The sequence below is a fragment of the Monopterus albus genome, unplaced genomic scaffold (assembly GCF_001952655.1).
Source record: "Monopterus albus unplaced genomic scaffold, M_albus_1.0 scaffold45.1, whole genome shotgun sequence".
NCBI lineage: Eukaryota > Metazoa > Chordata > Actinopteri > Synbranchiformes > Synbranchidae > Monopterus > Monopterus albus.
Window position 1 is genome coordinate 2,613,872 of NW_018127925.1, and position 12,092 is coordinate 2,625,963.

The 12,092-nt window shown below is 42.4% G+C and overlaps 1 protein-coding gene across 5 annotated transcripts in view; it reads right to left on the minus strand.

Annotated features, from left to right (window-relative positions):
• Nucleotides 1-10,253: 10,253 nt before the first annotated feature.
• The window catches only part of LOC109960178 (serine/Arginine-related protein 53-like), a 5,988-nt gene continuing 4,149 nt past the window's right edge, over nucleotides 10,254-12,092 (minus strand). For 2 of the 5 annotated variants that reach the window (XR_002274956.1, XR_002274957.1), the window contains exon 3: nucleotides 10,257-10,475. Coding sequence is in view for 1 of the 5 variants with exons in the window: in XM_020600085.1 (XP_020455741.1) it covers nucleotides 10,349-10,475 (127 nt within the window). In the remaining 4 variants the exon portion in view is untranslated. Of the gene's footprint in view, nucleotides 10,476-12,092 lie in introns of all 5 variants that reach the window. The other 3 variants (XR_002274954.1, XR_002274955.1, XM_020600085.1) reach the window with 2 other exon arrangements.

Below are 12,092 nucleotides of genomic sequence, written 5' to 3' on the forward strand. Positions count from 1 at the left end.
CTCTTTCCCCCTCTTTCCATTCATCACGGCACAGAACAATTAGTTATGTCAGGTTAGGAGAGAGTTGTTTTGTCATTGCCTCCATCTGCAAAAGGGTGGAAAAAAGAGGGTGAGAGAAAAAGCTTCAGGACAGAGAAGGAAAGGGGAAAAACAGAGGAAATACAGATGAATCAAGGGAAGACACAAGGTGAAGGACAGAAGGAAGCTTTGGAGGGGGAAGAAGCTGTAAGATAAAAAAAAGCGGAAAGGTTATAAAAACTGGGGAGTTACGAACAACCAGAATAACAAAAAAGAGGAGAATGGAAGAGAAAGGAAAAATGACTGGAACTTAAGTAGAAGACAGAGCAGACAGCCGTGCTTCACATCAAGCTGGCTCCAATTAGCAGGTGCGCTCTCAGACGCTTGCTCTCCCTCTGTCTTTGGTCAGGAAGATGTATTTTCCTGCCTTTTATACTCGTGTATTTATGAAGTGGTGGGAGATCTGAGGGCCCTTAGCATAACAGCCTTTTATTGTTTAAATGTGGACTGCTGGATCCTGTGTGCTTAAGTGGTTTAGGAACCTCACAACTCCGGTATGAGAAAAATCATAAACGCTGAGACAAACCATGTGGGTAGACTGTAAAAGGCGCAGAGGAACAGGCTGACAAAAAACAGACTCACATTCCACTTCTAAAGGAAAACTACACTTAATTAAACACCCATGCCACACAACTGGAATAGTGCTGTGTAAAAAACACATCACTATTATTTTCCCCTCCTCAGTGAAATAACATGGAGCTGTGTTCTGACAGAACAGAGGCTTGTCTCATAATGAAGTTTCTAAAAATAATTTTTTATGAACCGCTGTCAACACTGAACAAGGAGAAGGAGAGAGAAAGAGATGAACACACACAGAGAAAGAGAGAGAGATCAATAAATGAATATAAAGAAAAATCCTCCACTCTCCAAGGAAAAGAGCCTCTCCAATACATCAGTTCTTGTAGTCTACATGTCTCATGCACAGAACTAAAAGGTGAATAGGGTGATTTCTATACAGTGACGTAGACCCGCATGTGTGGAGAGAATCCTGTTTTATAAACAATCAGTAAGTCAAAAACTGACTTGATGGAGGCTAAATTCAAATGCGCCACTTGTTACAGTAACAACACACATGTAACTCCTTCCTCATCTGCGGCAGGATACACACTCTGTTATGCCACTTTTGCTGAGTGTCAGTATCCCACTGAGTTTACAGACAGATCTGGCAAACTTCCACTGCAACAAAACTGTCAACTGCATTTAAAATAATTAAATTTTTAGCTGCTTTGATTTGAAGCCAAAATCTTGACGCTGAATTCTCTATTCAGCTATTTGCTCTTTGTTCAGCCAATCACATGACAGTTGGCCATGCATCCTTTGGACACTCCGTCTATCTTCACTTCCTCCTCATGTCTTTGACTTTGCCAAAACCCAAATGGATAGACAGAACAAAAAAAAAAAAAAAGGGGAAGACAGATTTCAAATAAAAACTTCGTGTACATACTAAGAAAGCATTTTATTATTTTCAAAAAGACTGGCAAGGTGTAAGTCAAGACGCACGTGATCTTTGTCTCATTTCTCTGCTATTCTCCTGCATTCTTTTTCACTTTTTCCACAAATAAATTACTAAATGTATGAGTGAAAGCAAACGCTTGTGTTTGTCAGAGTAAATATTTGTGTGTTTGTTTGTCCAAAGTTAACTGACAAGTGCAGGCAGTGGTTCCATTAGCCGGCAATTTGCTCTCAAGTTGTCTGGGAGGGCGAGAGGGAATGACGGATGTTTTTCTGGCAGGACAGCGCACATGGCTCTGCTTAGGATGGGTTAAGAGAGGAGCTCACACACATAATCCTAGACCATCATTCAAACACTTGTAACACATACACTCCCAAACATGGAAGGTCTTACATACGACTATGACACAGTCTAAACAGAGATCAATGCCTCAAATAATGAAAATGTATTCTAGAAACACCTCATGCCAAATGTGCACTAAAAATTCAACCCTAGGACAGAATGACTGCACCAGCATATCGTAAAGGCAAACTATAGATGTCTACACATGTGCTCCAACAGGTCCCAGAGAATGAAGGTGTCCATATGGTTTGAGCCAGAGCTAAACTAGAGTACAAGGTAAACACAGCTGACTGAGGTTTGTCCATGCGTGATCTCTTAGCACAGGTCTCAAAACCTGGCTACTACACACACGGCGCATAAACACACCTCCCTCCCTCTGTGAGTGTGTGTCTGTAGCACATTTAAGAATGAAAAGAAGAACTGTGGACAGACGGTGGCGTTTATCTCTGCATAAATTAAGAGCAGAAGCTGTTAATTAAAGGGGGAGGGGGTGAGCACCAATAAAATAAAACTTTGCTAATCGGCTACTTGGCAAGGTGACCTCTGAGTACACTGGCGGTCATCCTAGGACGCACTGCCCTGCTAGGCAAGTGGTATGGGGGCAATGTGCAGGTCTAGCTATGAGCAGCAGGCAACTGGTAGAGCCCCCCGCACAAAAAAGTGTTATTAGATCCGGGGCTCTGCAGCGGCTCCAAACAGCTCAATGACAACACACAGGGCCTACCAATTAGAAATAATTAGACAGTCATTTCAGTGGCAAGTCTTTTTAAGTGCATATATAACGATGCAATGATGCTTATTAGCCGGCCTGAGCCAGCAAAGACCAGGGCCTCAAACGTGTTGGCGCTGGAGAAAATAATTATGCCAGTGATCACAAAGCGAGCTGCACATCTCTGTACTTCACCTCCATGCGTTTCAAAAATCCACTTCATTACCTCCCGTAATTAATCCTCCATTAATTGCAGGAAAAGCCCAGTTTACCTCCCTTCGTTTCTAATTATCATCTTATAAATAGTTATGGTTCTAATTAATGTGTTCATTAGGCAGGATATTTCTCTCAAAGCCTCACTGGGAGCCAAAGGTCCGGCTCAGCTCTCTCTGAAGCCTAACCAGCCAGAAGGTGAGGCCATCCTGTCTGCATTTGCTTTTATTTTACTACATTCAACCTCCTAATTGGCATTTAAAACCCAATTTGGAAGAACTTCAAGAACCTTAAATAGGAGAGAGAGAGAGAGACAGAGAGAAGGCAGGAAGGAAGAGAGAGGAAGAGACAGACAGACAGACAGACAGATACATTTGGTCATTTGGTGTTCATTTTCCTATGCCAAAGCTAAAAGCATCTCTGCCTCTTGGTCTGGCCAGACGGATGAAGCTTTTCACTGTCATGAAGTGAACACAATACAAACTGATTGCATGCTATTAGTCTCTGGCATTATAGAGGCATTTTGGGATTTGCAAAACAGTGCAAATGTGTCTGCACCAAAGAAATAACAAGGGGAGTGTCACACTTTCACTGGGTTTCATACATGGATAAAAAATGAACGATCTCTGGATATGAAGCATCTGGACACAAACAAAAAAAAACATGTCATCTGTTCCATGCATTTGTATTTATGACCTTTGTTCTATATCCCTTTTTGATGAGTCAGTATATAACATGCTCCTTATAAAGAACTGTGTATTTGTCTATTTTATCGCCATCTTAAATGCTAACATCACCACAGTGAAGACACTTTCACAGAAAACATGTTTTATCATCCCACACTGACAAAAATGAAAACAAAAAAAGATTTTTTTATTCAGATTTTCTGCATCTTGACAGTGATTGAGGACAATAGTATGTGCGTTTAGCAACTTAATAATTTAACCATTTACTTCAGGTTTAAGTTCAGCTAACTGGGGACATGATACACAGGTGAGTCTGACTTCACATGCCTTCAATTTCTGCACAAACACTCCTTATATGTATTTTTTAAACAGTGTAGTAATGTTTTCCTTATATTTTATATCCTGCTAATTAGTGCTGCTTCACTTGACACCCAAATATTAACATTATTATTAGACTGATGCCGTTTTATCTAATCAAAGACTGTTTAGTGTGAGTATTCTTGTTTCTATTTTTGATAACACTTTCTGATTTAGCCACAAATCACTGTGCTCGAGACATTTCTGATGTCCTGAGGGGGGACCTGATGCCCGAAAGGTTCCTCCTTTCCTCTCCTTCACACAGCATCTACCTTTCCACCCAAGCCTATAACTTGACAGGTTCTATTCGTCACTGTTCCCAGTTTGTTTAACAGACAGATAAAAAGAGAGAAGGGACAACTCTTTGATGTTAAACTAGTCTTTGTTTGAAACCATCGGACCAACTCCCTCATTTGATCGTCTGTGTGAGAGGACCGGTGTGATGCCTTTTGTGAGGTGAATTTGTGTGTGTGTGTGCAACTCAGTGCCGACTCTACTGCTAGGTTACAACCCAGGGGAGTGGGCTAGTGTGTTGTGAGCCTGCAGGATGGAGTGGTGCGGTGGAGAGGGGTGGGAGTAAAGCTTGGCAGGAGTGTGTGTGTGTGTGTGTGTGCTGGTGGTGGGGTTTCCTCTGGCGGTAGAGGGGAACACTGCTTGCGGCAAGGCAGGGATGAAAGAGGCTGTCTGTGTCAGTCACTTATTTCTCCCTTTGGTAAATAAAGGTTTCTGACAACAAAGCTGAGCAGCGCTTGACTGGCCTTTACAGCAGATAAATAAAAAAAGACAATACAGAGAAAGAGAGTAAAAGTCATGAAGAGAAAAAGAAGAAAGAAAGACAAGAGAGAGAAGGAGCAAAGAGAAATACAACAACAAACGTGTTCAGATCTCTCGACTTGAAGCGTGTTGATTTTTATGAAACAGAGAGGATGCACCTGAACTAAACCAGGTCATCTTTCAGTTTAAATCAACACTTTGCAAGTCTAGTAATAGGAGAAGAAGGAAGAAAGGGCCGAATGTCATCCTGTGCAAGGAGGAGAAGAAAAGATGTTAAGAGTCCACAGGCTAACAGACGGATGAAAAACAGCCAGAAGCCTGCTCTTAAATTTCAGTCCAGCACACTCTAGAGTAACCTAAGACTGCTACGACACTGTCAGTGCACAAGTGAGATACTGCAGCTTAAAGAAGAAAATGGATTTAGGGGTTGTTTGCATTCTTCCTCATCTTGTTTCCTATCCATCAAGACCACCACTCAATGCTGTATGTTTCTCTCATAATGGCGAGATCTCAGCAGTTTGCTGAGGAAACCAGATTTCACTTGTCACATCCTTAAAACACACTCACGGCCGTTTCCCTTAGCCAGCAACACCCAAAACCCAGAATTAGTATATGTTGGACACAAATGCACAGAATTCCCACCCTGCCATATAACAGGAGGATTGCTGGTCCAGATGCAATGAAATGCTGTGAGGCCATTCTGCACACCCACAATAAAGTTTCTGATTTTCCTCTCCCCACCTCTGCCCTACCTTCCTTTCCTCCTCGTCTAAGATCTTTCCACTCCTCCCTTCAGCGACTTACTTCAGCCCTCCCTGTTCCCAAACCGCCTGGATGACCTTGCACACGCTCCGTGTCGGTGCTAGGCAGGAAAAGCTATCTAGCAGATGTACGACACCTCATCTCATACAGGGAAAATTGCTGTGTGAAATAAATACCAGGCCATCGCTCACTCCTGCGAGTACACACACGCGCGCCTGGAGCCCTTCTGTGTACTCCAGAGCAGAAAGCAGAGCTCAAGTTATGGACCTACAATATTCACATTACTGAGTTCTAGCAGCCAGGAACACAACTAGTCCAGAGGACTGTCTCCTAGCCAGAAGACTCTGGGCCAACTACAGCAGTCCACAGCTTTGTACCTGCTCCAGAACCAGGCCCTCATCTTTAGTCAACCCTGACCTCAGGCCTCTCTGAAGGTGGGCAGGAAAAGGATTCACTACAGTGTCTCATTATCATTATTATTCCAACCTATGTTTCATATCAACCTTAAAGAAACAGTTTTGACATTGTGAAAAATATATTTAATCCTTTCCTGATAATAGAGTGAAAAGATCAACAGCAAAGATCAAAGGTCAACTGTCTCAAGGAGTCAGCGACATATATGTCGTCCAGGACAAGATCTTAGTTGCTGTTTAGATGATGTGTGAGCTGACGTTATCGAGTATGTCACCCACTTTACAAAAACAATCAAAGACTGCCTCGTGAAGCAAAGCAGGACAGCCTACTGCACATACGCATCCAGAGCGCACGCATGTCGAAAATCAGTTGCTATAAAGACAACTTGACAGCTTGTCTCACCACCTGCGAACTAACCAATGCACAGAATATGAATATGAAAATCTTCGAGTCAGCTGTCGACAACAGGACTAAACCAGCCAAGGTACAGGTACAAAAACCCCCTCGGCAAACTTTAGCAGACTCATTCTGCAAAAGTGATTTCAAGGTTTTACTTTGATGCTTCAGTTTTACATAAATAAGACATTTTTCTTAAATATGTTGTTTCCATTAATATCATTAGCAAGAAGCAACAATTAATATCCTATAATATCCTATTAACAAGAGCAGCCTTGTAAAATACAAGGTAACATTTAAATACATTTTTGAAGGATGCAGAATATCGTCTCTTTATTGTTATCAACAAATCACAGAAAACATCCAGTTATCATTTTTGTCAATATGGCACCTATCTGTCTCCACAGTAAATAAAAAGCTACACATCTCCATAGGTCCAAAGGTAACAAAATTGCCTACCGGCACCTTTAGATCTCACTAATTACTCATAATATCTCATTTGCTTACTCAGTAAAAGAAAAGTGTCTAAAAATGAGAAGTTACACTGTTACATGGAGGTATGTGGCAAGCTCTTTCTTCCTCAAAACATCAAACTATGGAGTCATCAATATTGGATAAAAACTGAAAGTTTAAACAGAAATTACAATAATATTACAATTTTAGCTTGGATTTTCTAAATGTGGTCCCCAACTGTTTGTCTAGGCCAAAACTAGAACTAAGCACCCATTCTGGACTCATCTGGGTCTCTGTAGCTCCAGGGTGGCTGAGACGGCCCTCTGGACTCTGGTCGACTAGCCTAGCATGCCGGGTGGTGTGTTTACTGTGCTGTGCACCTCCTCTGGGGTAAAGACTGATAATTAGAGGTCTCACTCTCTTAAGAGTCATGAGAGCAGTGCAGTGATGAAGCTGCTCCTGTGTTAGCGGGGCTAAACCCTGACGCTAGCACTCTGCCCTGCTAACTCAACACACGTCTGAAATATTAATGAGGAAAATGTTAGCGTTCGTGTGTGCGCACTGTGCAGTATGTGCTCACCTATCTGAGTGCATGCATATGTGTGTGAATCCCCAACAATGAATGAGCTTCTCTTTGATGACCCTAGTGGTGGATTTGTCACACCTGCCATCCCTCCATGTCTTCCAACAATGCTTTTAAAGCTAACTTTTAAGTGACAGAATGACTGACTGAGCCACACACATTTAACCCCTGCTGCAGCCGCCCATGAAAGCCCAGCTCTACGGCGCTCCATCGAGCTCACCTAAAGACGTGCCTGTGATCCGGCTGTGATGAGAAGCCATGTTGTCTTTGGTGGGTTAGGTATACATCAGATAACTGTACACTGCTGCCATGCTCCACTCTGCTCTCCCCCCAACGGACAAGGGTCTGACACACCCTGCCGTGAACATGCGTTCACTCAAATTTGCACATACATACACTCAATCAACCTCACACACGCTCGCTTGCTTGCGCACACACACACATACACACACAGCCTGATATGCCTGTTCACATCAAAGAGAATAAACATTAATGGCAAATAGGTAATCTGCTCCTCTTGTCTGTTTTACATTTCAGGGTGAGATTGACTGCCTCTGGGGGACCTGGCCCTTCTCTGATTGAGCCCGGGAAAAAAAGGAGAGAGAGGGGAGAGGGAGGAAGCAACGATGGATGGTAAACATGATAGAGCATTATTCTTATTTCATGTATTTCTTTATTTTTTATTTATACACAGAGATTGAAAAGAAGGTAATAACACCCCCCTTCAACCAGTGACGGCCCTACTATGGTCCTAATCTTCTCCTCTGCGATATTCTGATGCAGCTGCTATTATTCTCATTTCTTCTGAATAATATCCCTCTCTCAAGCACATCTGTTCTCTCAGCCGGTGCTCGCTTTTGTCTTTGCTCTTCATTTTCTTCCTTTACCATGTCCTTGGCTCTCTTAACCTATTCTCTCCACACTTTTCCATTCCCTTCTAAGTAACTTCTTCTGTCTGGTCGGTGCACTCAGTCTCTCTCCACTCTTTCTTATTGTGAAGGTCGTGGCGGGTTGGTGTGGTCGGGAGCACCTCATATCCTATCTGCGTATCAATCATGAGGTCCTGTCCACTCAATCCTCCTCTGATCCATCAGCCAGCCTCTCAGCCAGCTCAGGCAGCCTCTTCCACACACACACACACACACACATCACTGACTAATGGCAGTCAGGGCAGCTGTGCACAGTGCACACCAACCTGTTTTCATTCCACAACTCCAGCAGGTGTAGAATATGCAGTATCTTACAGCAGAGCTGTACAGTACATGGTTATAATGCTGTAACTGCTCCTAGTACTGCAGAAAACCCTTAAAATACTAAATACAAGATATTAATCTACTAGAAATTAGCTCTATTATCAGTTAATCAATTCATTTGATTAATCATTTGGCCTGTAAAATGACAGGAAATGTCTATCTCAGTTTCCATAGTCCAAGTTGATGCCTTAAAATTGCTTGCACCACACAGTCAAACAGATTCACTTCACTCTATCACAACACAAAGAAATAGAGCCAAATGTTCACACTTCAGAAACAGAACCAGAGAAATGTTTGGCATTTTTGTTTAAAGAAAAAACTCTGAAATGATTTACCAATTAACAAAATTGCTACTGATTATTTTTCTGTTGATTGACTAATTAATGAATCATTATCATCTAAGCTCTAGTCTCCTCTATTAGGTGACACCACGCTGGATTGTTCTCTTGTTCATGTGGTCTCCGATGACAAAGTGTTGCACTTTGCAGCTGCCATTACATAAATGCATAAATTTATCATCAGTGCCATCATTTTGCACATCCCCACCTCTAACACCGCCTCCATCTCTTAACACCCCACCACAAACCCTCCGCCAACCAACATCAGCCCAACCCACCTGCTCCTCGCTTACTGCTAAGCCGATTACACAATGCAAACCTGCTAATCACAGCACAGCATTTGTAAACACCGATGTCATCAAACATAGTTCTAAATCTCCCAAATCCCCTCCACCTTTCATCTCACACCACACTAGCAACGCCATTGTCGACCAGTGTTTTAATCACTAGTGCCACCGTAGCACAGCGGGGTACAGAGAGAGAATGTGTGAAAACTGTTTGGCCAAATTCTCTCAATTAACTGTTTCAGCGCAACACTGAAATGTGTTACTCGTTGTGAAGACACAAAGGGTTCTGTGGACATTATGTCAGAGAGTTGCATTGCAGGGTCCCTTCATCCTGGCAGGTCTGTAATAGCAATTAAAAAATTAAAAACTCCTTTTCCTCTGTGATTAAAATGATCTCTTCCCCTGCAACCATACACAAGTAAACAAAAGTCATTGCTTGTGCATATATTATAACAACCTTTTATTTCACTGTACATCTGTGAGTGTTTCTGTGTGTGTAAGAAAGCAGCAGCACAGTTTACTGGTTCATTAGCACCAGATTAGCTATGCTAATGACATGGAGCACCACACACGGAGACTTTGCCTTTATGTTTCTGAAAAGAATACACGACTGACTATGTCTCTGTCTGTGTGTGTGTGTGTGTACGTGTGTGTAAGCGTGTGTGTACGTGTGTAAGAAAGAGAGTAGTGTGGTGCAGGTGTGTATATATGTGTGTACGAAAGAGAGTAGTGTGGTGCAGGTGTGTACACATGAATCTTGCATGAAGTAAACACAAAACCATGTGTTTGTTTGCACTACAGTAAACTTCCAAAATCCTTATTACTTCTTTAATAAGAAAAGCCTGCAGTGGCTTTCCACTTGTACTGATCTATAATACAAACACCCAACAAATGTGTCACAGTGAATTTTTTGACACTTCTAAGTAATGCTGTCATCGCTCCTTTTCATCGTGCGCCATACAGCTGTCTCCACAAATAATGAACATATGGGTAAAAACTGTGATAAATACATATTTATTAAGAAAGTATCATTTTTACTATCATGATCAATATCATGCACTGAGGCAAAACTGTTGCAACAACTCTGAAAGTTGCATTCAAGATTAATCTAAACCAGACTCTGTCAGTACAATTACAATACCAAACCAAGAAACCATTTGTGTTGGTGACTGGCCAATACATGACCAAATGCAAACGTCCATTTGTGCAGCATGAACATGAATGCGCCCCTGGACGTGTCTGTGATGTCGTTACCTCCTGTCTCGGCTGCGTGACCTGTGTGAGCGGTGGCTCCTCCCTTTGTCTCTGTCTGCACTGCGACTCCTCCTCCTGCGAGACGAACTGTGGGATGAGCTGCTGCTGGAACGTCGTCTTCTCCTGGTCGCAGGCCAAAAACACAGAGATTTCACTCTATTTGGCAGGATTTTTAAAACATCCATCCAACAGCAGAGTTCCTGATTATACAATTAATCATTGTGCAGTATTGGTAAATCAGCAATGGTGAAACGTAAACAGGTTCTAAAAGCCCAACGTGTTAATAGTAATTATAATTTTACCACAGCCATTCAGTTTCATTGTATCATTTCTCTTAGTTTATTCTCCATAAAACCAGAAGCAAAATTAAATGCCCCCTCATACTATACACCTTAAATCAGCTCCCACCTCATTTCACCCTTAATATACTCCATTGTGCCATGACAAGCACCATTTCTCTTATTCTCTGCTCATTCATGTTACTAAATTCTTCCCTCTTCTCCTAATTTGTTCCTAAATTGTTTTGTTGTTCAGTTCAAGAACAGTCCAGATGTCCCAAAAATCTCACCTATTATCAGCAGTGCTGACAGCTACTCTCCATCAGTGAACAAGCACATCTGAGGCCCAAAGCAGCAGAGCCATGCAGGCTGCCCTACAGTTCCTCCACAGGGGCCCTTTGGTGCTTTGCTGCTCTCTAATGTGGCTACAGGAGTGTGCGTAGCATCTATTTTCTAAACACCACTCACACCATGTTCCTATTGATCATGAAGCAGGAGGCATTCATGGGGGCGAATGTAAATGCAGAAATCCCCCTCTTCTATTATGCAAACAGTTTGAGCAATATCCATTATTTAAAGTCTCTTCTTTTGTTTCATCAGTGCCAAAAATATCCAAATCTTTTTAGCACACCCATAAAACACACACATACACGGTCCTATGGGAGCATTGTGAGATAGAGAAGAGAAGAAAAAAGAAAGAAATACAAATAACACAGGCTGAACTATCAAACCAGATTTGTACCACTTAGAGTAGCACAGCAAAGATCCATTAGTATTCTAAAGGCTGAATCCCATGAGCAGGGCCTTATGAAATAACTTCCGCAGCCCTCGTACAAGCACTTCACACATTACACAGAAGAGCTGTACAGTAGTGCGCTGAGGGTTCTGGAAGGTGCTGTTAGCTCACACATTTCCACAGAAGCCTGCGCAAATGTAATGTAATAAAACATAATGGCTCAAACACATGCGAGTGCAAGCTGGTTAGAACAGAAGCCTCTCACATGAATACACCTAACAGCTTACACACATGCACTTTTTTTCCCTGTCTTGTTCACACACATAGCCACAGACACATTTTTCTCTCTTTACACATGCATGTTCATTACACGACTGTGATGCCTTTCACCAAGAGCAGAATCACTCTTATGTTTGACCACATGTGAGCTCTTTCTTCACAGTTTGTTTGTATGCAGGCTGAAAATGCTAAAGAATGCCCTAGCCCATATGAGCCCACTAAAGAAACCAGTTTTACACAGACACATACACACAAGGTCTTGGTTAATTGATCAACTTTGTGTAGCTAACAGATGTGGGACTGTGGTCCCGGGGTTTACAGTGCCCACCCGGCCCCACCCTGAACAGACAGGTAATGACTTCCCATCAGCAGTAATGGACCTTGACCAAGCCTCATAAATAATTACCATCAATGGCCTTGTCTGAACAGCCACACGCAGCCAGTGGC